This window comes from Acipenser ruthenus, chromosome 20 (assembly GCF_902713425.1).
Source record: "Acipenser ruthenus chromosome 20, fAciRut3.2 maternal haplotype, whole genome shotgun sequence".
Taxonomy (NCBI): Eukaryota; Metazoa; Chordata; class Actinopteri; order Acipenseriformes; family Acipenseridae; genus Acipenser; species Acipenser ruthenus.
Window position 1 is genome coordinate 18958079 of NC_081208.1, and position 27533 is coordinate 18985611.

The 27533-nt window shown below is 37.2% G+C and overlaps 1 protein-coding gene across 1 annotated transcript; it reads left to right on the plus strand.

Annotated features, from left to right (window-relative positions):
- Positions 1-527: 527 nt before the first annotated feature.
- Positions 528-27533, plus strand: LOC117425682 (solute carrier family 66 member 2-like). Its single transcript, XM_034042837.3, has 5 exons — positions 528-585; positions 5822-6095; positions 9265-9398; positions 20414-20630; positions 25932-27533. The coding sequence occupies exons 2-5, from the start codon at positions 5878-5880 to the stop codon at positions 26104-26106; spliced, it is 744 nt and encodes a 247-aa protein (XP_033898728.2). The 5' UTR covers positions 528-585; positions 5822-5877; the 3' UTR covers positions 26107-27533.

Consider the following 27533-nt stretch of genomic DNA (forward strand, 5'->3'; position numbering starts at 1 on the left):
ACAGTTACTTGGTAACGTACTTTACTAGTTTGTGTTTGTGTATACAGTTTGGTATTTATTGTTTTACAAAATCAATTATTTTATTACAATAATAACGTCGGTGGTGTCAAGAGTAAGGGAAGATACAGTGTACTGTACACCTCTACCGTGTAGGCAATAGTACAATAATAGTTGTAGCTTCTTGTCACAGTATCATAATCGTAATACAATTCAACCCTAACAAACTGAACAATCATACCATATTCCCTAACATGAAGAATTGTGCCACTATGTTTTAATTAAACGATTGTTTCGGTTTAATGTTGAAACTATAGTAGCCTATCAACTGATCGTATCTTACTAATTTCCTCTTTCTGTTGATGTATTTATTTATTTTTTTATTTATTTATTTATTATTATTATTATTATTATTATTATTATTATTATTATTATTATTATTATTATTATTATTATACAGGGAAACAGAGTGAGCAGTATAATTCTAAGCATATAGCTCTGAAATACAATTAATTGTGCCTCTGTTGCAGGAAGTAGCCACTTCTTCACAGTCACTGCAGCTGCCAAAGGCATTTTCGTCTGACGGAGGTAAGATGTGTTCTTGAAAACCAACGTCTTTTATCTCATATAACGAGCAAAACTATACAGTGAATGATGCATTTGCTGCAGCGGAATGATATTTTTTTCACATAGAGTTTTAAATAGGATCGTACATTTATGTTAGCGATACGGTGTATTTGTACAAGTTGAATTTAAACTTCCTCAAAGACGCATAGTAACTATTTGTAAGTGTCAACTCAATGGCATTACAGCAAAGAAAGCATTGTTTGTATTATGACATTTCCTTAAAACAAATAACCCATCGTTAAATATTACAAGGTAAAAGTGCTTTTGTTAAACAGTATGAGTCTATAGTAGAATAATATAATTGTGAACATATTCAAGACGAGAAATAACAGTTTGGTTCAGTGTAAAGCACTGTTTTTTTTGTTGTTTGTTTTTGTTTGAGACACAATTCTTATTATATCGCGTGTAGTACTAAGTCATTCAGTTATTCTGTTCTAATGACCTAATTTCAATTACATCTTAAAAAAAAAAAATAACTAAAAGTAACTGGTCTACTTTTTTCCATCATGTGATTGTGAATGATTGTGGTATTAAAATGAAGATGTGGGTTTTTTTTTTTTAGAAAGATACATATTCTAGGTTTAATTTTTAAATTCTGTTAACATTTAAACCAAAACGCGTTGCCTGCATGTTTCTTTCATCTTCAAATGATTTCATAGGACATGTTCCGTCTATTCTTAGCTGCAGATCTATTACTTGGGGTATTGCTGCACATTTAAAGACACTATCAGGTTTCGCCCCTCAGGAACATGTGAGGTCTGTCAGCTTTGTCAACTAGAAGGTATAGATAGATAGTGATGTGGGGTTCATATAGCACTAAATATGGTTGATACTCCGGTTGGAACTGCAGCAGTCCTTTATAGACCTCTCACAATATGAAAGAAGTTGGGTATCTGCTAAGTGACAACTTAACAATTTCCAGCCATTGGATTCTTATTTCATGCATGACATAGTGGACTCACAGTGGACCTGTTGTTAAAGCAAGTTGAATGCATTGAATAACACACCCATTGCAAAGCTTTTGTAGCCTGTTTCACCCCACTAGACACCTTGCTTGCTCACTAAATATATTGTGTACATACCATGTTGTTCCTGTACTTTTATCACATCAATGTGACAAAAGTGTGGAGTAGTGGTTAGGGCTCTGGACTTTTGACCAGAGGGTCGTGGGTTCAATCCCAGGTGGCGGACACTGCTGCTGTACCCTTAAGCAAAGTACTTTACTAAGATTGCGCCAGTAAAAACCCAACTGTATAAATGGGTAATTGTATGTAAAAATAATGTGATATCTTGTAACAATTGTAGGTTGCCATGGATAAGGGTGTCTGCTAAGAAATAAATAATAATAATAATCAATTTTTAAACACTGCTCCTTTAAGACACACTTGAGTTCCTTTTGACACCTCTTCTTTTCAGTTAACATTGTACCAACCCAATAAAGTGTCAATAACATTATTTCAAGTCTGCATTTTGTGCAGCTTTCATTAAAAAGCAGATCCTGTTGAAACTTGCCTAGTAGAATTCAAATTGTTGGAATGACGTTCTTAGCTGGATTAAGACAAAAGCGGATGTGCTTGGGCAGGCCTACCTGTTTGTGTCATCCTAGAAATTCTTGCACCACATTAGGATTGCTCTGATCCTTAATTTCTTGAGGCAGGAGTTTAAGATCTGAATGCTCTCTTTTTACAAATATCACAGGTCTCCCTTTTGTATAATATGTAGATTTAAAGGTAGATTTAAAAAACTGTTTCTTTATAATACTTAATCGTGTCTATAGAGCAGCCTTACTCTGTGTCATAGCTTCAATCGAACCGAATGACCTGCAGCTAAGGAAGTGATGAAATGGTGTGTATCTGTACTTCCCCAATTGGAGTAAAATGCAGCTATGATGTTGCTAATGCTAAGAACAGTTAACAAATGGACTGGTATCTCTAAATCCTATATAAAAGTTTACCATGGTAAATTTGCACCATCATTTTGCAGTTTTCCTATTCTTTTCCCATGGTTTTATTTTGCAGTTACCATAGATTACCATGGTTTGTCATGTTGTCTTTTATTTTTATTTTTTTTAATATGCTTGTCAATATGCCTATCTAGGCTTTACCATGCTTTCACTATGCTTTATCACACTTTGGTATGCTGTTATCTGTGGCAAACGTTTATAAAAAATGTGCTGTTACATGGTCTTCTAACTGAACATTTTGTCTTACCATGTTTTACCTTTATTCTGTGAAGTTTACAATGTTTGCTTATGCTTGACTAATCTACAACTACTCTTTACTAGATTTTCTGTCTATGCCATTTACCATTTTACATGTTGTGTGTGTTTATATATATTTACAGACACACACACACACACACACACACACACACACACACACACATATGGGTAACATTTCGTAGCTTAGGTATCCGTTATACATGATTATAAACAATCTATAAACATGTTATTAATTATGCTATTTAGCAATTATATAATATGATTTTTGCCATTGTTTTTTTTTTTTGCTATTGTTTATAATCAGTTAAAATGGATCTAGTCTGTCTGTCTGTCTTTTTAGATCTGTTTGTCTTTCTGTGCCTGTTTGTCTGCCTGTATGGGGCTGCTTTGCTTTAGCAATAGAGTTTTATACACTTTTGCCTTTTTTTGCTATTGTTTGTAATCAGTTATAATGGATACCTAAACTAAAGTGTTACCAACATTTGCGTGTTTTGTTTGTTTATTTTCCCATTCTGATATTATTCATTATAATAAATTACAGTTCCTGCACTTGTGTATATTTGTAGTGCTGAAACAGTAATAAATGGTGATCAAGCACAAAAATAATGGAATAATAAATGGTTTAAAAAAATAAACATGCATTAAAGTATCCCTACTAAGGACCAAGGCTTTGAATCCATTACCTCTCATTAGCACCAGCAACATTATCATTGCTTTGCCTTTTCTTATGAAAATCTTTTGGTTCATTGCTTGTTTTTTATATTTTAATTTGAGATTGTTTTTGCTGATGAAGTTGCTTTCTGCAATAAAGGTCTCAAACTCATATACTGTATTTTCATTAAAAAAGTGAAGAACCATTTACATCACAATAAAATGGCGACCAGTGAAAATAGTGTAGCGTTTTAGCAAGAAAGAAGCGTGAAGCCGATATTCTAAAAACGGCAGCTCGTCTATTCACCAGCAGACAAACAGACAGACATTCAGCATGATTCTCCAGTCTCTTGAGTCCCCCAACCCCTGCTAGCTCACAGGATGCCTCTTTTATAGCCCACAACCCAATCGACATTGTAACATTGTGGTTGAACCTCGGCCAATCAATGGCCACTACCCACTGCCCTACACTTCTCTTGTCAGGTGCACTCAGTGATCCTCGGGGTGCCTTTCGCCACGCTTGGTAGGGGTCAGCACTGGTCAAAGTTACATCAGTAGTCCAGAATGGGGAGTGGGGCTACAAGCAGGGAAGCATTCCTGTGTGTGGGAAATCACAGGTGCAGAGTTGTGCAACTCAGTCCTGCACACTGCGCTGCAAGGCAATGCAGTCCAGCACAGTTCAAACACAGTTTCAGAGACACACACACAATAACAAAGTCACAGCACCTTTGTTATCAGTCTTTTATCATCTCATTAAAACATAGAGTAAAATATACCTAGTTTGTGAGCAAAGAACTTAATGCAATTGTTTATTATTTTCTAGTGTCCTGTGAGGGAGTGACTGGGAAAAGCATGTTTGATTTGAGCCTCCCCCACCCAGTCATTTTGTCTGGCACTCAAAGCGGAATATGTGTACATGTTGCAGCACGCTGTACAAGGAAGGAACAAACAAGCGTTTCCTCTGTGGTAAATGTGAAAGCCCAGAGTTTCCTGAAAAATAAGGGCAGATAGGTCTCATATCTCACCAGCAACCGGCCAGCGCTACACTGTTACTAAATTAGATTGAATCTCCAGCATTGCTTCAGGTCATGATTTATAAGAATTGTAGAGTAATTTGCGTAGTTGTTTACCAGGAAGAAATATTAATATTGACTAAGGTAGAAGAAGGCTCTAGTGAAGGTGGAAACACAAAAATAAACTAAAATGCAACGACAAACATTTCAACTAGAAGTCTTGGGGTTCTCTATAGAAGTGTGAATGGTCTCTTAATGGTTACATTCTCGTGAAGTTTTTTTTGCTTCTTGCATTTGAATAGTACGTCTTCTCAATGCATTGAGAATGGCTATTAACCTGCTCGATTCTCTATTAGAAGTTTAGTTGCTGATTGCACCCCTAGAGTTTAACTTTAAATAGCTGTTAGGCTTTTTAAGTAGGGCCCATTATTTGCTATGGTGGTGAGTTGTACCAGTTGGGTATTAGGGTATCTGGTTGGTTACAGAAGCCCATTGTTCATGGAAACAGCTTGTACACATTTTTATAATATTATTAGGAGTAGGTGGAGCCATACCCCACTGGGTTAAAACAAAGGAATCATCAATATACTGTTTCATCCACTTTGTATAATATTGTAATTGCTGGGCATGTGTCAAAAACAACATATCATATTTCAGAGTAAGCAAATACACCAGCATAGAAGTATTCATATTAGGTTTGCTGATAAATACATCCCTCAATATTTATAGCTTTTTTCTGCATATCTACATAACAAAAAGGATATTGTTTCAATACAGTCGATGAAAATTTACCATTGCTTCCTCATGACTTAATTGCTTTGCTCATTACAGAGCTCAAACTGCATTAAGACCTCAGTGACTGATAAGATAAAAAAAACTAAAAAAAACAAAAAAAAAACGCTGCACTGTCAGAAAGCCGCACTGTCAGAGCCTCATATCTCAGAGATCATTTGATGGACAGAATTCATATTTGTAGTGTAAACATTGCATGCTAAATGTATTAGTGACCTTGAAATTGACATCTGACCATATATTGCTGCTATACTTGTGACAATCTAAGTTTCTGCATGATAGAGATGGCACACTTCTAGATAATGTCTTCATATTTGGTAAACAGCTGTATTCTATGATTCTCTTGTCAAGTTCAGTTACACAAGTTGTTAAGTAGAAGTTACTTATATTTTACTCTGTGATGCTTTGCTTTAGATGATCCTAGCAGCATGCACATTAGATGATTCTACTAACAAAAACAAGGAAGTGGGACTCATTGAAATAACATTACAAGACAAACAGGGTTTGTATTTTTTGGTAGGGAACCATGGAAGCAAGGCACTGAGGGGCTTCGTAGCAGAGTGGAGCCAGTTGAAGATGGACATTGAGATGGAGATGAAGATGAACAGTGAGGGGGACCCCACTGCCTCCTGGCCCCTGCTCTCCTGGCTAGCCTCCTGCATCATGGTGTTTGGGGGGGTCGTGCCTTATGTCCCCCAGTATCAGGAGATCCTCAGGACCTCCAACACTGAGGGGTTTTCCACACGTGTCTGCCTCGTCCTTCTGGTAGCCAACATCCTTCGAATCTTCTTCTGGTAATTACCCCCAAAATATATGTCTTATACTTCTGATGTGCATTGCTAGACTGCTTTAATAGGACCTGACTACCCTAATTTAAAAATCGCCATTGGTCTGGGCATTTTCCTTGGACCCTTGATTACTCTGAATGAATAGTTTACTTAAGCATTCTAGCAGATAAAGTCCACCTAACTATGCTGTACCCTGATGGCCGTCATGTAAGAATTGTGCACAAATTGTTTAAAAAGACTTCAAACAAACCTTGGGCAGTAATTAATTTACATAAAACAATCCAAATATTAGAAATGTTAACCCAAAAGAAACAATAGTTAACATATTTTAATCAATAATTGTTTCTTAACCCCCTCCCAGGATGAACTGGTACATGGATTGACCTCTGAACTCCATATTAAAATGTAGGAAAATTAGTTTACATGTACTGTATGGAAATATTATTACGTTTTAGTATAAAGGTAAGCTTAGTTTCAAAATAAAATGTAATGGCAATTCTGTTCTGTTATATCATAAATCTTCTCCTCTGCCACTTGTTGGAGGAGATACATGTTGTGTATACCTGGTTGCTAGGCAGCCAAGTCCTGCACATTCTTAGCAACGACCACAGCCATAATAAATCAATGCATTTGAATGCTATTATGTATTTTCCAAGATCTAAAAATAAAACACAATTGGCTGATGAACTTGGCAAGGAGTATACCCAAGTGTTGTTTTTCAATGTCTCTTTGACTGGAAAGGCAAACTTTGCCCACCTATGATTCAGCTTCTTTCTTTTTGAAATGCAAATTGCTGGTATTCCAGTTGAGCTGAATTAATTAGATACAAGTCACATGATTCACATAAATGACCTACTGAGACCATAATTGGTCCATGGCATTCCACGGGCACTGTTAGGGTTTAGCAGACTGCAGATTGTTTGCTTACAATATCACAAACCCACGCGCAAATGCTTCTAAGAGGGCAACACAAGACTTTGTGACAATTATGGAAGACATAATCATTGAGGGGCGAAGTGTTTTTCCCCACAAATGAATTGTTTCTGTGTTACCCACACAGAGACATATTATAGATCCTGAAAAACCAAAACATGTTTTTCAAAACAGTCTTTCTGATTGAACTGCAGCAGTTACACTGAAAGTACTAAATGCTCTGGAAACCTCCAGCCTTTGAATAGCGTCTGTCCTACTAGGGGACTTACATTTTTCGCAAACTGATAATGGATAGGATTACGTTAAAGGTTTGGAGTAAAATTAAATGTTCCATTTTTTTTGTCCCTTTACAATTGTATGATGTTTACAATCATTCTGAGTGGTTCCTGTTGCACTGAGTGGTTCCTATTGACTGAGTGGTTCCTATTCCAATTGCTCAAATATTGTGCTTTTCAAATGTTCTGATAAGTGTGTCAAAGTGCTATTACCTGAGTTCGGGAGCTGCTTTCAGTTCTAGTTGCCTTCCATAGTCATATTTATACTTTAGAACTGAAGAGCAGCTCCTGAACTAGGTACAAGCATACACAGTACAGTAGTGTTCACATTTATTAAAACACTCTATAGCTTCTGTAGTTATGATTTGTTGTGCATATGATATCAAACCACTGTAACTGAAAGTCTTGGAAAATTGTCAAAATAGGTAAATTAGTGATGTCTAATTTAATTGATAACTTTAATAGGCCAGACGTGCAATTCTAATAAATTTGCACACTACTGTGTGTGTGTGTATATATATATATAATTCCCATAGGAACGACTCAGGATGCTGGCAAACATCATAAAAAGGCAAAGTAACAGTACAATGATGACAATGTATTTTGAAGTTGCTTCCTCTTTAAGGTTAGGATCTGGTTTGTGTGGAAATGCTCCTGGAAGTGTGGAGCATTTTGTGAGCACTTACTGTTCTTTAATTAACCCTCACTTGAAGATAACGACCTGTGATGAACTGACGTGATGAATTGAGGACTAATTTATTTCAACTCATGCACATTTTTGTTTCAACCTGAAAACCTTTTCAGAAATAGTTTGGTATGCTTATTAATCACTGTACTTGGGACCTAATACTTCAGTATGTCAAGTACACTTAGTTACAATGTAATTTAAAATTACACTTAAAAAAAAGATTTAACAATGAGACCAATTCGTTTAAATTAATTCATCTAGTCATTTACAAGCAGTACTTCATTTTTTTCCTAGAAACAGCTTATAATCAGCGCAAATCATGTTATGTAATATAATTGACTAATCACTTGAAGCATGCATATTATTGTGCTAATGCAGGTTATGCTGTAATCTGGCTCATTAAAAATATAAAATATTTTTTATCCCAGGATCTCAGCATTTTCAATTGTTATATCGAGATCACAAGACATTCCTAAAATGAACACTATAGAAATTGAAAAAGAAGAATACATACACTACCTTTTAATCCGTGTGAAATTGCTTAAGTGAAAAATAAAATAGTGTAATGCATTTCTATTTTTACCTTTCACTGTTGTAATACTGTGAATACATTTTCCTCCATGGATAAGGCAGAGGCTTGTTTTTTCATCTTGTCCTATACCTAACAAAAATACATGATATGCTCTCCCATTCATTGTATATGTGCCGTTTTGAAAGAAACACACGTTAGATTGTAGTTTGTAAACCATGCTTCCTGATTTTATTTGGTCATCCCTGCTGATTTAATGGCGTTTTTTTCTTGTCATTAACCAACCAACTGTGTCCCCTATTGACAGACTATGCTTTCAGCCAGTAATATGCTGTGACTCACAAGACACTGCTGAATTAAAATGACCTAGGAACAGATTTTCGAGAGTATGGCATGGAAACTTACTTTTACCTTGTGAATTACCAGATATCCTAATTTAACCCCTTAAGGTGCACAAGAAATTGAGTTAATTATAAACCCTGTTTTGTGCACCTCATTGCAAAAATAAGAACGTTAGCATCCTTCTATTTGTGGGACGCATATGTCCATTTCTACCTTAAAGGGTTAAAATGAAAATACATGCTTGCAATGACATGTTTCTTTCAGAACTGCACATTTGAGGTCTGTGTATTTAATATAAGTGCAAAACAGGTAAGAATTATTTAGTTAGTTATAACCACTTCAAGTGTATTGCTAATGCAAGTCTTGTCAACAGTGAACAGAGGTCTGTCTATTTCTATACCCCTCCAGGTTCGGAAAGCAGTTTGAATCCCCTCTCCTGTTCCAGAGCATGGTAATGATCCTTACAATGCTGGCTATGCTACACCTCTGCTGTTCAGTCCAAACAGCCAATCGCGTCTCCACCAAACAACACTACTTCACAGGTACTTTCTGCCTTGCTTAGGATTGTTTCACCATTCATTTCGTTAAAACCCTTTCAACATTAACCTGACCGTAGAGGGGGAAAATAAAAAAATACCTTGAGGGGCTGTTTGTAAATGTATGTCAAGAAAAAAAAAAAAATTCACTGAAGTGTAATGACGATATGGAATTGTATTTGCTATTGGAAGAAAGTGGGTCAGTGCTGCTGTGCTACATTAGCAGAATGGGATTTCTGTGTTTTATAATAGGGGGATTATTTTTGAATGTTCAGTCTCGATGTGATGTTCGGAGAGTAAGTTGGTGTGAGATATACAGTAGACTTGTCAGTTGCTATCTGAATATAATGCTGAAGTTGTATAAGAGTCTAATACCAAGTAGTTATTTATTTGCTGGAGGCAAGAAACACACCAGTAACAATTAATGAATATACAAGTACTGAAGTATGGGTCTAGTCAAGTAATTGCCTGGTAGTTTCCTAATTTTAATGTGAATATGTCTTGTGTTGGGTCTCCTGTCTGCCTCTATTAACTTATTATAAATCACAAAAACAAAGTTGTACTTGGGAAATACTATTAAATTTAAGAAACAGCACCATCTAGTGCACAGTTTTGTATTGCTAGCAATGCAACAAGAAACTTGATTTAAAGTAGCTGATTGCTAGATGGTGCTGGCTTTTACTTCTATAAAGCTACTTTAGCTTTACTAGCCTGTGTTACACGTGTCTATGAAAACAACTAAAACTCCATAACACAGACTATCTGAAAAAGCAAACAAAACACATGAAAACACATGAATATGTCATTCGAAGACTCTTAGGTCAAACCAAACGTTAAGCAGAAACTAAAACTTCTAAATAAAATACAAACAAGAATGAACAATGCCTGACAAAATGATTCCCCCCTTCCTTTTCTTCCTCTTGGAAAAAATGTATAGCCGTTGCTGTACAAAGTGGTGTGTGGCAGGCAGCTGGTTTCTAAACTGGTAAACCTGTGCTGGCTGTCAGTTATCGCTTAAATGCATGATCCTAGTTAAATTATGAATGAATGAGCTACACCAGGGAAAGTGCGTAACGTTAGTGAATGAGGATGGTGTATGCTAATGGTTCTGTTTGAGTGTTCTTCAGGGTTCAGGGTGACAGCAAACAGCTGTTTAGTACAACATGCTTTGATAAGGCTCCAGAGGACGTCATTATTCACATGCTCTCCACTGACCCAGTCCAAGTCAGTATCATCATTTCTTAGAAACTGTCGCAGCTGTTTATCTAAAAACAACTTGATGGATGTATAAGTAGTGCTTATAGTCTTAGTCATAGTATAGTATAGTCATAGTATCTGCCTTGTGAAAGACAGTAGACTTTAAATGGATTTTCTTGAAAAATAATAAGAACCTTTTTTTCTACTCTTACTTTGACCCTGTTTCATTTGCAAAATTTAGTACTATGTCCAATTATGTGCCTCACTGCAGCAATCCCCACAACAGTACAGGAGACCTGAAGGTATTTGCCTCTTTACAGTGGATGAATATAAGGATCAAGACCCTACCTGAAATTGACTCCCTAACCCACAGAAGCAATTGAACCAATGTGATACTGCCTGTATAATGCCCGTTCATTTATGTAGAACAAAATATATTGTAAAAAGTATTAATTCTAAAATGTGTTTTGCTTATTTCTAAGGGTTATATTTATTGTCATCAATGCTTTCTGAGGCAGCCGTTGAAATATACAGAAAGCATTGCAGATCATTTTTTCATCTGTCTTTTAGACATGCCTCATCATTAAGATCAAAAGCCTCATGACCAGAACGAGGCAGTGTATTTTTTTTTAAGAGACTGCACATCATTTTTTTGGATATTGCACAGTGCTATGAGCAAGTCTTTGCTTTTGATTTGTGCACCCAATAGAGGGGGCTCTTGGGTCAGGAATAGAAATGAATTGCATGGCCAGTGCCTGAACCATAAGCAATAGTTGAAAGTTAAATGGGCTTCACCCTGTGCAAAGTAAGCCAACCCTTTTAAAGTAAATGGTACAAGCCTTGCTAGAAAGTTGTTATGTTATTGAAAATGTTTTTTTAAAAGCTTTTAATTCACTTGAGAAGGGAAGAATGCCGTCAGCACTACAGGGAATGTGAATCATAACGATGTGTGGAAGTTGAACAGATACATTACCCTTCAAACCGCAGTGAGGTTTGAAATAGTGCAGTCAAGTAAAACTGTGGCAGACTCAGGCCTCCGTGCTGGATTACTCACCCGGGTAACCTTATTTCTCATGCGACTTTCTCATTTTATCTTGGCAGCGCTAAATGCTAAGATAAAAAAGACAGACTTTACAGTTTATTAACCTCTAGAATGTGCTTTATGGACGTTTATACAGTTACAGTGAGGTGTTTAAATTGTGTGAGCTGACAGAACCAGTGTATGGGGCAAGGCTGGGGCAGCCTTGGTATTTTACAAAGTGATCATTGAGAATCGATTTTTAAATCTACGATTGTATTTTGTGGGGAGCATGGTTAGCTAGAGAGAGGTTAACAGTCTTATAATATATTTTACTTGTTAAAACATACAACAGCTGTCATTTTTTTCCCCTGAACCTGTATAGAGTAACTTCTGTTGTTGCTTTGATCCTTATGGTTCTCTTTTCCATCTTACTCTTGACTAGTGTAGTCCCTAGACCCAGGGAAGCAGAATGCTTCACTTGCTGTTTTATTATTTTTCAATACCATCCCATAATACGTAATTTCTTTTTTTTTAAACTTCTTTAGTGACTTTCACTCCCTTTATTGCCCACCTCACCACACTACAGCGCCCCCTACTGGCCATGCACGCTGGGTGTAAAGGTGCGATTGACTTGGCGGTGAGATCAGAAAACACCCACTGACCTTCAGTTCTCCTGAGCTGTTGTAGGGAGTTGCGGCAACGAGGGAACATAATTGGACATTCTAAACTGAGGAGAAACTGGGGTCATTTGTACCTATAAAGGCACTAAAACTCATCAGGGGCCTGAAAAAAACATGAATGCAGCTTTCGTGGAGAATCTCTTTCCAGAAGTATACCCATGTGATCATCTGACTGAAATCCTAGCAGTAAACAAGGCTTTGTATTACAAGAGCAGGGGAGACACAGAATTTGGAATAGATCCCTAGCAGAGCCAATAGTTACAGCTCGGCTACCATAGTTTAATACAGTGAGTCACTGGGTTTCTTTCTTCAGTGTTTTTAGGTGCATCCTGACACTCTTTTTCTTGTGTCAGTGCTGTCTGTCCATAGAGCAGCTGTCTGCTCTCAGAGTCATTGCCTTTTATTCTGTACGGTGTTGTACAGTGTTGACTCGGAACCCTGCACAACTGGTGGCGCACGCAGCAGTTCACACACTTGAACATACATTTGAACAGCAGTTCATACATTTGAACATTGTACAGTACATTTACCCTTTACTGTATCTGTTAGTAACACTCATTAGAAGGGTTTTGTCAATCCAATGTGCACACAGTTCTACATAGTTCTAATGTGGTTCATTGGAAGGTGCTACACCCACAATGGGATTCACTAGAAAAGTTTTTACTTTCTATACTGTTTCATATGCATGTTTACGCTACAGGGAAAGGATCGCATACAGCTGAAACACATTGTATAGTAGTGGAATTGACAGGGTTTGAATATTGTCTATTATAAATCATGAAATTCCATCTTATCTTTTGTGCAGGTGCCACCCCGTGCATTGGGCATACCTCATAATTCTAAAGTAAAAAAAACAGCTCCTTTTTCTGTTTAATTGTAGTTCCTATATACAATCTTTGTTTTTGTGATTTATAACATATTAATACAGTACGTGTGTAGGGTCTCTTACTGTAAGAGACATCGTCTTACACAGTTTTAGCAGCTCAGTTTTGCTTCACGGTCCTACTGCTCCAAACTTCATGACTCTCCTATACGATAAGAGACACCGTATAGACACTACTCAGCAGCTAAAGGATTATACTGACAATATTTAAAGTCACATTATGTTTAATATTTTCAAGCCAGTTCACAACATAACCGAATTATCAGAGACATGCTTTAGTTTATGTTCATATACTGTATATTTCGGAAGTGTACTACGCTAATCTGGCAGTTGGCCCACATTTTATAGGAATCATGTTCACAAGCTGGCTAATAATAGATCATGCATGTGGCTTGGGACATTTCTGTAATTAATATGTAAAGATTGTATTCATAGACTTGACTAGTGCTGTGTGCATGCTAAACATGTTAATGGGAGTAAACCTACAGCTATGGTCAAAAATGTTGCATCACCCTATAGAATTAACTAATTTTGCTTCAGAAAGTCGAATGAAACCTGCTGAATGATGTTATGTTTACATATTGAATTACATATCACTTTGTAACATGAAATACTGTACTGCTATTATGGCTTCCAGTAGACTTTTGCAATATCATTGTATAGTTTCTTTGATTACATGATGTTAAATAAAAGATCTACATTATGTTCATATAGTTGTTTCTTTTTTTTAATGATTTCTCAATCCTAAAATTGTAGGTGATGTGAAGTGTTTGGCCATGGCTGTACTATGACTACTGCTAATAATAATAAAACATATTTAAGCCTTCTCTATTTTTTTGCCTCATATTGGTTCTCAGTCACTCATCACAAGTTTGACCCTCAGCCCTTGAGGATTTTGACCCAGATGTCTTTTCCTGCTTTGAGGTGGGCTGTGTGCTCACTCAACATGCCCTGAGAAGCCTTCCTATAGTTTGTTTATGTATTTATTATTATTATTATTATTATTATTATTATTATTATTATTATTATTATTATTATTAATAATAATAATAATAATAATAATAATAATAATAATAATAATAATAATAATAATAATAATAATAATGTCTCAATCCTAAAATTCTAGGTGATGCAAAATTTTTGGCCATAACTGCAGTTCAGTGCAATTTAACCAAAGTCCATGACAAACTATTCATTCGTCAAACCCTTTTGTGACCTTCAATTCTATGAATTGGCTATTTTTAATACAGCATGATGCAGTGGCCCTTCTTCATTCCTTGTCTTAAAGTAGCCTCTGGTGGAGATTGTTGGAACTACACAATAACTAAGTTTTATTTGAGAGTTGTGTGTTGTGTCTGTTTGCCTGCAGATAAATCAATCAATCAATCAATCTTTATTTTATATAGCGCCTTTCACAGTGGACCACCATCACAAAGCGCTTTACAAGATGCAGTAACAACAAAAAAATCCATAATACTTTAAATACAGAGAAATGCATAATAGATGAAAATTGCAGTGTGAACTGCAGTGTGTCACCCAAATGTAATTCAGCCAGTTAAAATACCAACTTCATACCTTATAAGAGGAGTTCCACTGAAATTCCAAACTGACAGACCTGCAAAAAGCATTACTCTGCAGAGAGAAATAATGCAAGAACGGGACAGAGCAGATTAGCCTTCTTTTTCCTGGGTTGTTTTGTATTTTATTTTTATTTCATGTTATTTAGGACACCTTTTTTTCAGTGTCCCTGGAGGGGACAGTCAGCACCCACACCGAATACATTACAGAGAAAGATCACATTACAGAGTAAGACACCTGCATGTGATGAATAAATAATTACAGCAGCTCTGGAGGGAACTAAAATACATGCTGGGTTTCAATAAACTTTCTTTTCCCTTTGAACTCTTCATTTACTGCTGTTTACCATGAGACAAAACTGTAAGACTGCAAAAGCATGTAGAGAAAACGCTGCTGATAAAATGATTTGTTGATTTAGGGAATTTCTGTTTCTGGCTGCTCAAACTATGCTAAATAAAGGCTTTTATAATAAGAGGCACCTTTCACATGTCATATTAACTTATTGGAATTCACAAAAAAACAATAATGTACTCAGGATTATAAAAAGAAAAGTGTTTTTTTTAAACTTTTGAATTGTGCCGTATTAACTGGATGACACAGGAGAAGACGTGTTAGAATTACTTCAGTATTTAAGCTTAAGTGTTGTAAGTTATGGATGTATTATACAATGGTAAAGCACCACAAAGAAAGCTGCCTGGTGAAGGCATAGTGTTTTTAGAGCTGGAACATCCCTATTGTAGAAAAAAGAAAAGCCAAAAAGTTAGCGTATCAAAACTTTTCTCTTCCTTAGTGCCTGAGGCCAGGCAATGTACCTCTCATAGACACAGCTCTTCAAAACCAAATAAGCTTGATAAAGACTCATGGCAATGCCTGCATGCAGTTTCAACGCAATACTTATAGCTGACTGCAGTTTTATTATACTGTATTCTTTTATTTCATATGCAAGGAAAACTTGACATTTACAGTTTGATCATTCAACCAAAAGTAAAAATAACTGCTATCATTTCTGTCCCACACGATTATTTTATTTATATTATTTTTTTTATCACATTGTTCGTACTAGAATTGGGGTTTGTTTTCTGTGTCCACGGTACCCCGTTAGTAGAGAAATGCTCAAGCAACAGAACATTGTGATGGGTGAGAATACTAGCACTTAATTTGCCATGTGTGGCAAATACTGGGTGTTGTATGATGCTTGCAGTTCACTTGGTTGATGGGTCAAAACCATCTCCAAATGGCGGTTGATCTAGGTGTATCTTGCTGATATATTACATTGCCAACATTGAAGTTCCTAAGCGATAGTCTTAACAACTGTACAAAAACATACTTTGCTAGATCTCATTACCTTGTCTCACCCCAGGGGTCAGCGGTATCTGTAACAGCAGTGTGTGTTGCATACACACACACAGACTCTGTGATCTCCTACACTTCACGTTACTGACCTGTGCAAAGAACTTCACCTAAAACATTTACTGTACTACACACATTAATTCATTCAGGAGGCTGTGTGGTCCAGTGGTTAAAGAAAAGGACTTGTAACCTGGAGGTCTCAGATTCAAATCCCAGCTCACACACTGACTCATTGTGTGACCCTGAGCAAGTCAGCTCTGTCTTTCAGGTGAGACGTTGTTGTAAGTGACTCTGCAGCTGATGCATAGTTCACACACCCTAGTCTTGCCTTGGTTAAAGGCATCTGTAAAATAAACAATTATTTATTTATTTATTTTACCACTGTAGACACCTTAAATTAGCAAAGACTTTATAATAAAAAAAAATGTCAGTGATACTCATTCCCAGCCATGGGTGTCAATACCAAATTATATCTATCAATCTAAGCGTGACATACAGAATGTGAGGGAGTGGAGTTCGGCCAGGACTAGCACCAGAAGGGAGAATTGGGACATGTGTTCTACTCTGCAGCACAACTGTTTAGTAGGACTTTGGATATTCTGTATTATCTCCTGATGAGCTCTTCAAAACCTCAGATCTCATGCAAAAATAATCATGATTCGTGATTTGTCCCTGACTCAGAATTACACGGTACACACAAAAACATTTATTCCATTTATAACAGCATTAATATCCTCTGCAGCGGTCATTATCTGTAGGTAATCGACCTTGTCTGTCATTAAGAGCCTATACCTAACTGCCGCCACGGTCACATATCTTGCAGGTGTAGGACAGTAATGCTTAAATGTCCTTCATTGGCTGTTTTTACAGTTTATAAATCCCTAGAGCAAAGGAAAACAATATTGCTGGCAAAAATCTAACTATCATGGGCTTCCATGCGGGGCAATTTAGATGTGAAATGGTGATGCGCGTGCATGTTTGTGGCCGAAAAAAACGGCCAAAGAGACGGATAGGGTAAATCTCATTTACTCGTGTAAATGATGAAAAACACTGGAAAATCCACACCTAGTTTCGCATGAAAACCCGCATTTCACGTGTAAATGTGAATGAGATTGTTTACCCTTAAGTGAGAGACATCACTATAAATTTTGCAAGGGAGCAGGTCAGTTATTACTGTGGATTCCAAGATGGCAGAAAGTAGTGGCTGATGGGCTGTTTTATGGTTAGCAGTGGTGTAGTTCACCTTAATGATAATGCGGGCAGCTTTTTTTATTAATGTTTTTTGCTGTGTCTGGCCTCTCATGTTGTATATCTCTTGTGGGTTTACAGTTCTGTGTTAAACCACTTCCCATGAATTACATTATGCCCTTGTTATAGTATTAAAGCAGCTGTTTGAGAATACCCTTGCTATAAAACTGTGCTAAAGTTAAATACGAGGAACAAGTGAACTGCTTAAATGTCTAACTGAATTAATTCCTGTCCTTTTTTTGATCACAGCTATGTCCAAAGACAACGCATGTCCGCCCTCCACGTTTATATATTTAGTTGGTGAACTGGATGTCATGAGCCAGCTCGATCGCCCAAAACAGCGCAACAACATCCAACAAGTTGGTGATGCCCTCTCAGAAATTACCAAATAAAATTGCAAATAAATGTATTGACTGTGTTTTATTTGTTTGCATCATTAATATTTAACACAACAGTAAATCCAACACAACTTAAAAGAAAGGAGAGAATCTCTGACAGCACAAGCCTCCTCAGATCGCTGCTGTCCAATTGAAACTGGTGGCTGAGGTAACCTTCCCAGTTGCTAAGTCCGCTTATAATAAGCGGGATTGGGCTTGTTTTTCGGTCGCGCTTGTTCTGGGCTTGTTTTAAAAGGCAGTGCCGCTTTTTTTTCTCGTGAGACTTGGCAACACTGGTAACCTTCCCCATCTGTCTCGCAGGCAGCCACTGATTCCTGAACACCTCATTTTGTTGTTGACAAGAGTTTGTGCAGGATACAGCAGGCAGTGGCAATTTTGGGAATGAACTAATGCTGCACTCAGTCTGTTTCATCAGTATCTGACACCTCCCTTTCAGGTGCCCACTACACGTATTTGCCCAAGTGTGGTGTTGAATGCTTCCTCAGCAGCTGACAGCCGTCCGGACGGGTAGGGTTTGTAAGCCAGGGTAGTATACGCAGCATCACCTGATCCCCTATATGCTGTATTGCCTGAATGAAAGGGAAATATATATAATGTCTCAGTTGGTTAGCTGAAACAGTATTCACTACTAACGACATGACACACTAATGACATTTGAAAAACAATTTGGGCAAGAGCAGTAAAACACATTATTAACCAACCAGGCACAAGGTATTTTGCTTTGTTACAGCAGCTTAGATTCACTTGTGTACCAGTTCTCTGCGTATGCAAACCACATTTTCACAAAATTTGACTAGTAATCTTCAGAAACAGCATGAGTACTTTACACATAGCTAATTTACATATCAACCCCCCACCTTTCCCATTCATTTGCATGAAGTCGGGTGAAAAGCCTGGTTAACACAAGTAAAATAAACTGAGCGAATGGAAACCCAAAAAAGCATTTTACACGAGATATTTTTCTTGAGCAAATGTCTCAAGCTAAAAAAAAACACACATGAAAATGCCACCTATCTGAGTTGTAAATGCTTGTTAAAAATGAAGCTGTGTTTTAATTCACCCGGGAAAGGCTTGCAATTGTATCTATTACCTGGGTAATTTAAAGCATTCATTAAACTCTTAAGCCCCCATTTCAGCAATGAGGTTTCATTTTCTTCCTTCATTGGAGACGAAGCTGAAAAATGAAGTCAAATGATGAGGAACGTGCTTTATTAAACAGCCATTGACAAAAACCTAATTAGCATTCAGACATGTAGAGTGCAAATAAAGGGAGGTAATGATGAGGTTGAATAATAGACTGGTTAGACCATACTTAGAGTACTGGGTTCAATTCTGGTATTTGCTGTACAAAAAGGACTTTGCAGCTATTTGAAGAGTCCAGTGAGAGCAAGCAAACTAATCCAGGGCTAAAAGGTATAAATTATGAAGATAGGTTGAAGGTACTGATTTTTTTTTTGCCTGAAACAAGGAAGGTTTTGGGGTGACTTGGTTGAGGTTTTTATAATACTAAAAGGAGTTTTAACCCGTGTCATTTGCAGCACAGAGAGCAGGACCAGGGGATACAGTTGGAAATTGAGTGTGGAAAGACTTAGGATAGATAGCAGGAGACATGTGTTACACAGTGTTGAGGGTACGGAATGGGTTAACAAGACGTTACTGAATCATGCCTTTAAGAACCGACTAGATTTTGAGATAAGTCAACTACCAGGAACCGGCTGGGCTGAATGGTCTTCCTCGTAACTTTTCTTACGCTCAAAGTCCTCTTGTTTTGTGTTATAGAGATGTTCAAGAAAAACGCACAGTGAAACAGACTTTTTAATTTTGAAACCCTGGGAAAATCAGCCCAATCAGACCCCTCTCCTTAGACACAGATGAATATCCCATGAGCCCTTGTATGCCGCATGATGGATGTATCCGCTATGGTAATAATAGATCTTTGGAAGTACCCTCCGCCATTTTTCAAGATTTTTTCACACACTGTTTTTTGATACCGCACTATCGATCGAATATTTGCCAACTTTACTTGAAAAAAATGAAATGGTAACACACAGTAAAATCCCTAAGGGTAACTTTTCCCCAAAGATACGGAATATGCTTTATTCATTCTGTAGCATTTAATAGACAGTTATATTTACCCCCAAATTTATAAAATAAGAAAAGAAAAAAGAAATGCACTGGTATTCTCCACCTCCAGCCTATAAGACGAAGCTTGGTCAATAATCATTAAATCCTGCCAGTTTTATTGAGCGTGTATAGTTGTTATAACCATCACAGACAAAACTTGCTTTGGGGATGTGTCTTATTAACAAACGTTGGGTGCCACTTGTGAAGAATTGGTTGCTGAAATGATCACTAATCAATTTCATGTTTTTTTTAGTTTTCTCTGCAGGAATAACATTGCAAACCACACAGCTTGGAGTAGCAAATATAACCTTGTTTATTTCAGGCAGTAGGTTACACGAGACATCACAATCCGGACATATCCAGCACTTGTAGAATTAGTACTCATTAGTTTCATTAGTCAAAACAATGAAACTTTGAGAAATATCACCTGCTGTTGTAGTATAGATCAATATATAGCAATGTACTTCTTCTCTTAAGATATAATACGCCATTAAAAGGGTTCATCACAAATGTCAATTCTTCTTTTTTGTTTGACTTTTCAGACCTGGACCTGAGGTATTTTTGGAGCTGGGCTCGCTTTGAGGACTACCTTCTGTTTTGCTTTTCCTTCACGGTGCTGAGTGCCCTCATCAGCTTCCTCTTCCTGGATTCGGTCCTGTTTGTGGAGGGCCTTGGGTCCCTGGCTGTGCTCACTGAGGCAATGCTGGGGGTACCACAGCTGCTCCAGAACTTCCAGAACAAGTCAACACGGGGCATGAGGTAGGCACTGCTTGTAAAGTTATTATAGCTGTTACATGAAAAGTGGTTTGGACCTCCTTGCAGGTCCTGAATTTGATAAGAACATGTGCAGTCTCAAATTCCGAGAGTTGCCACGGGTATGTTTTTTTTAAAGAAGGTGACGTCAACTGCACTGACATGGAGAATATAACACGGTAAAAACGGAAAGTGGCATTGATGTCATGAATAGGGTTTCTCTGTGATGTGTCGTGCCCACTGATTGTCTGAAAAACTGCACCGTGTCTTGGAGTTGGAATACCAGTGAAAGATATGCCATTTGTCATAAACTTTATTTACTACTTAAATAAGGTAACGTTAGGTAGTCCAGGATTAGTGCTAACCAGGGTCTGTGAAACCTGTCACCAGTGTAACAAAACAGTGTGTGTTATGTGTGTGTATATATAAATAAATAATACAGTACACTCGGGTGGTGCATGCAAGCAGCTTGGTATTCATCACAAAGCGACCCTGGAAAATGATGCCATTTTGCATTTGTGCAGAATTGGTTCTCTTTTGAATTCCATGCTATCAGGAGTCCACAAAGACTTCTGATGGAAAATAATGTTTAAAAACATCTTCTTTCTAGTAGTGTATTACTCCCAGTCTAGAAGTATCTTTACAGTTCAATAGTATAATTTGATGAAAAATAAAAAAAACAAGTAAAAAGCGTTATTGAAAGAACCTCAGTAGTAACCCACTGTGAGTTTAATACTAGAAAGAACCTGCTGGGCTGCAAATAGTCAGCCACAGGAAAATCCTGCTGGCAGCTGCAATGTTATAATACAAATAACAAGACACAGTTCAAGATACAACCTGCATGCCCAAGATGCACATACCCCACATGGGGAAATTTACATAAAAAAGAAGCAATTGCAACATCACATTTAATTAAAAACACAGCTCCTGAGTGTCCAAGGACTCATTTATACATATAATATCATAATTAAATGAGAAAAAGAAAGCACATCTTCTAAAATCTATTGGTTCAAGAAGACTGTAAGCTCAGTATGGGTTTGGATTTGGTTCTGGCTTCAGGATGTGATGTTTGTAAGTCGCCCTGGATAAGGGCGTCTGCTAAGAAATAAATAATAATAATAATAATAATAATAATAATAATGATGTTCTTTATTGGGTTTGGTATCCCATTGACTGCCCAGTACAGTCACCCTGTCCTTCAGTCCAGTATCTCACAAACGGTGTTGCCTATGTAGGATTTTCCCAAATCCGGAACAAATCCAACAAATGTTACTTATCAGTGATAAAAGATTCGGTTTCGGGTGCAGCCCTGATTTCACACCAATGGCCCAGTGCACAAGTTGGTCATAAGAAGACAGCATGTATCAGCACTCAGCTAGGATTTGAACCCATTGCTGCCCACTGTTTGAAGTGTGTCAAGTCAAGTGTGTCAAGGTTACTACCTGACCATGGTTCGAAACAGAAAACTGTGAAGAGCTGAAGATCTATTAGGCCCATTTTGTCCCTTTGTTGGTCACAATATAGGGATTCAAATGTATTATACTGAAACCGTACCTCTGAATCTTACCAGTGTCTTGCAGAGTTGGATATTATAAACACAGTGGACATGACTTGGTGTACTGTGGCTCCGCCCCCTTTCTAGATGGCTGACATCCACCTTTCCCTGGAATTAATTGCCAGACCATCCAGTCCGGGGCACACTGTTCCCTTTACACAGTGCCCTCACAGGTCGGGAGGGAGATTTATAACCAAGATTCATTCTTTCTCTGTCACAGTCCTCTATTTAGTTTTCCATACGAATTTCACTTTGATTTCGGTTATGACAATTTAAACAAGGAAGTGCAAGTATAACAGACTACATGAAAGTAAGGTATGCCAACTTTTAGCTTTTCGTAAGCTAGTATAATGCCGTATGGGTTATATTAATGAGGAAAGTGATAAGTTGGGGACTATCAAAACTTGTAAAAGCACTGTTTATTTGATTTGTTTTTTCGCCATGTGCTTTCATTATGTAATGAATGTCCTGGTGCAAAGTACAGGACAAGAGCGTCAGTGGTCTTTTCTGCCACCTTTTAATCCATTACCCTCAGAGTTAATCTCGGTAAACCGCCAAGCTGATTAATCATCTGCTCTAAAACCAGTGGAAGAAGAGACCTCTTTGATGGTATTCATGTACATTGGTTTATCCAGGAGTGATGCAGTGTAATGCTAAAAAAACAAATGCTCCCAAAATCAACAGCAACATTGCTGTCCAGCTTCAGCCTGCAAGCCTTTAAAGAGCAGAGGGTTTCCATGGTGCTCACGCGGTCACGGCACTGAAAAAAACTAGGGAGCTGAAAGCTTGCTGCTCTTTCCTCATTTTGCAACAGATTTTACATAGTATGAAATAGGAAGTTTACCCACAATTGAAAAGTACTGAATGTCTCACATGCAAAGTCACATGTGTATTGCATCGTATCTTATGCAAATGAATGAGGATTTTATTTGATCATAAATCCCTAAAGAAAACTGCGTTCTAAATATCCAGCCAACAGAATATCTTTTAAATGTTTCAAGACCATGCCTGCAGAATAACTTACATGCATGTTTTCAATCTAGTATAAACCACACTCATCTTACGTGGCTTCAGATAATCAGATTTTTCTGTGATCGGATCCCATGCAATCAGATCAGGTAATTATGATAGGTTTGAACGTTTGAGTGGCTGCTGTAGTAAGTACTACAAATACATATTTTAGTAGTTACACAACTTATACCAAAATAATGCACAATAAAAACACCATCGCAGATTGTTTAGGTATGTGATCATGGTATTATTTACACTACTTTATTAATGAGTGATCATCACCACAAGAACCATTTCAGTCCAATCATAAATTAGTTAATTGAACTGGCTTAAGTCTGCTTAGGATAAATTGACAACGGCCTCCTGACGACTCATTCATCAAGATGAATGAAAGTGATGATTGAATCGGAGGCCAGGACTGCTGCTTCTCTGGAACGGCGTGGATAAAACCGGCAGGATTATTAATAAACCTCCGGTGCCTCCAAGGATAAAAACACGGCATGGAGAAAATGCACTGTCTTTGACAGATTCCCGAGATTGGAAGATTAATGCACCATTTAAAGTGTTCTACCTCAGAGATACTGGAATTAAAAATAGAGAGGCTAACCTAGGTATTGGCACGCCCATGCAGTGCCAGGGGAATGCAGGTTTGCGTAGCAGCTATGTGTTTCTGATCCTTGCTGGGGATTTCACAGGAAGCATCACATTGGCTGTGGAGCTCCCTTGGGCTTGGGAGGCAAACTGGGACTGTTTCTCCTTACTGTGCTACAGTCCCTACTGGCCAGATGCCCGGTGAGCTCAAAAAGACACCTGCAGGGTTGGCATCTGTCTTCTATCTGTCTTACTCCTGGGTGTAAAGATGCATTTGGCCGGGATTGGATGCCGCCCACTGGGTATAAAGATGCATTTGGCCGGGATTGGATGCCGCCCACTGACATTACGTTTTCCTGGGCTCTTGTGTGAGGTTGTAACCATAAAGGGAACATAATTGAACATTCTAAAATAGGAGAAAATTAGTGTCAAATAAATGGGAATATTACATTTATTTAAAAAAAAAATGAGCAAGCCAAGGTCTTTTTCTAAATAAATTTAAAAAAAAAAAAAACTTTTGAAAATGTTAAACATTTTCAGATTCAAATAGACAAGGTTCTGTAAAAAAAAATAGAATAATCAATACCAGAAAAATAATTTGACAGCAGAACCAAATCTAAAAAAACAATCTATCAATTTTTCATTTATTTTACTATTCATTTTTTTTAAATAAATAAATTCAACACCATGCAGCCTGTGGTTTTAAACTATTTGCTGTGGTGTTAACAATAGTCTAGTTTCATGAATACCAAACTTTGTAAATTCTGACTTTATATAACTCTGAAGTTATAGGGTCCTTTAACATTTTTTCTCTTGTAGACTGGAGTAATGGCTTCAAAAATAGACCCTGAAGACAAGTAGACAAGCATTACACCCTGTAACTCTAAGACTTGATTGGAGCTAACAAAATAGTTGAATAATTTATTTTCCGACCATGTTCATAAATTCACTATATTGGTCTCAAAATGTGCAGTTTTAGCAAACTTTTAGTAACATTTTAAAACATAATAGCTGGTACTACACTAGGTTGAAGAAATCTCTATTTGCAATCCATGCTTTTAAACTGTCTTGCATTTCCTGGGTCATTTCACCTGGTGAGTGAAATTCTACCTACCCTTTTAAGGTCTTCTTTCCTATCAGCAACCAACCATCTGCTCCCCCAAATGAGAATGTATTTAACCCAGTGTAGTACCAGCTGTCATGTTTTAAAATTAAAATACATGTGTTGCTTTCAAAACTACACATTTGAGTTGGAAAGTGCATGACAGGTAAGATTTTTAAAATGGTTTTGTCAGCAACAACCACTTTAAAGAAATTTCTTGTCGAAACCTTTGCCAAACATTTATTTTTGTATGACTATAAATACTACAATTTTATCCTGTAGTTTTGGATGTGATACACCTAATACTGAATGGACAGCATGTTCTTTTAGTTTTAACATTGCAGAGATATTTGAAATATGTGCAATTTTTCAACCTTGGCGTGTACAGTATGCCACAACACATTACCAATACAGAGTGAGAATTAAGCAGGAGAACATTATACCCCAGTATTATTTTCTATGATTTATCCATTCCCTGATGCTCTTTTAATATTAGAAACACTAAGAAACAGTTCAGTGGTCTCTGACAATGTACCTGCTCGCTGACATTTAGTGCCTCCTCTGGATCTTACTCTTCATTTGCATGGAGCTGCCTAATTTCCATCCTGATGAATCCATTAATTCCAGTCATAAAAAAAAACTATTTTATGAGACTGTGGTTTAGTAAACCACAGCCTTAGCCGGTCTTCTGTTTTGTAAAAGGCGCAATTCAAAACCTCCGGCACTGTGCCAGGTCATAAACCGAAGTTAAAAAGCACATTAAAGTCAACCATGCAACAATGCCGCGCGGGAGTCTAGAACTGGAAGAGGGCAGTCGTGATTGTATATATATTATTTCTTAAAGCTGTGGACAGATATAAATTTGCATCTGCATTTAGCGTCTGTATTACCCTTCAGAGAAAAATGCTCATTGTGAACTAACCTTTGTTAAAAAAGAACTGCTTTGTAAAAAAAAAAAAAAAAAAAAAAGTGGAATTGTTAAAAATAACAAACATATTAAAAAGCTCCTCCCCTTTAAAAACACTCTCTCAATCTTTTTATCTTTTAGCATAAAGATGGTGTTGCTGTGGACGGCAGGGGACCTTTTCAAGACGACCTATTTCCTAGTGAACGAGGCTCCGTCCCAGTTCTGGGTGTGTGGCATTGCCCAGATCTGCATTGACATAGCCATCCTCCTGCAGGTATTCTTCTACGGACAGGAAACCCGCACAAAATATGGGTGATGGCACCAAGCACCAAAGACATTGCACATCATTTATAGTCGGCAAATAGTCTGAAAACTTTACTTGTAGATTTTCTTTAAATGTGTTCATGTCATGGTCAAGTCTCCGCACAGGGAATGGCCAGAAATGTAGAAACACCTGCCATAACAGTGTCAGCAGGGTGTAGTTCTGTTGTCTTGGGAGGATACATGCTCATAGCCTGTACAGTCTGTTCCTTAATATAACATCAGTAGTTTTGAAGTCTTGGATAGGAAAGCACCTACCAACTGACCATCTACTAACAAACCTATTAAAGTCTGAACGTTTTTATATATTACAGAATTCATGTCTAATTAATCAGTCACAGCACAAGTATGTACTACAGATGGTGTTTTTATTTTTTTGTCCAACCCCTGTATGTATTGTACCTAATATAGGTTTATCTCAGGGTCCTGCACTGCCAGATATTTATTTTCCTAATAATTCTCTTTTTACAACAACCAAATACTTCCCTATATAACCAAGGGTAAAGGAGAGTTTTGTAACCTTGTACAGTTTGATGTTTCTTTGACCATGGTTTACAGTTGGAACTTTAGATTACATGGCTAACATGACTATGTAAAAACATGGTAATAACTGGGTAAATGTTTTTTGCTATCACATGGTAACTACTGGTCAAATAAGTGTAAAATTGCATCAAAATGTGTGTGCCAAGTAATTGCACAGTAGTTAGTAAGAACAGGAGCCATTAGTGATTACCCAGTTATGACAATGTAATTACATGTCTATTCATGCCATAGAATATAAATTCCTACCGAAAACTGCTGTACAGTTCATAGTCACTGCTCTTAGTATGACATATGCCATATAATGTGTGCCAAGCACTACAAGAACTGTACATTTTAAAAAATAAATATAAAGCAAAGAAAGTGCACATTAGTGTCAAAACCACCCTACCAAGTCTTTCTCCACAAATGTAAAACAGTGTGTCCTCAGGAAGTGTGATTGCCTGACCTATAAAACTATCTGTTATTTAATCGGGTGACTTTAACACTGATCTACAGTTGTTGCTCCCAGAGTAAGACTGACTGTCAAAGAACCTGGCTGCCATCTTAGATTATGTCATCAGTCTCATAATAGTGTGATAGAAAGAACACCTCTGTTGTTGGTAAGAAGCATTGGAGCTTTTGTTCCAAGCAGAGATAAATACATATATATAAGACTAAGCCTTTCCTGTTAGTGAATTAAATAGCAAAGTATTTTCTGATTGTGAAACTGTAAAACTGTTGTAGAGAGAAAAGGTTTATTGGTATGTTGTATCAGGGCTTTTAGTTCACCACATTTTTCATAAGGGCATTTATGTATAAATGTATGTGTCTTGAAGACAGTTACAAATGTGTTTTTGTAAAGCGCCACAGTTCTACAATTAAAAAGTGCCTTTTACAACT

Excerpts from the sequence above, each read along its gene's own strand:
- LOC117425682 (XM_034042837.3), top strand. The coding sequence starts at position 5,878 with ATGGACATTGAGATGGAGATGAAGATGAACAGTGAGGGGGACCCCACT. Across the intron at positions 6,096-9,264 it reads ATCCTTCGAATCTTCTTCTG|GTTCGGAAAGCAGTTTGAAT; the intron begins GTAATTACCCCC and ends ATACCCCTCCAG. Across the intron at positions 9,399-20,413 it reads CAAACAACACTACTTCACAG|ACCTGGACCTGAGGTATTTT; the intron begins GTACTTTCTGCC and ends TTGACTTTTCAG.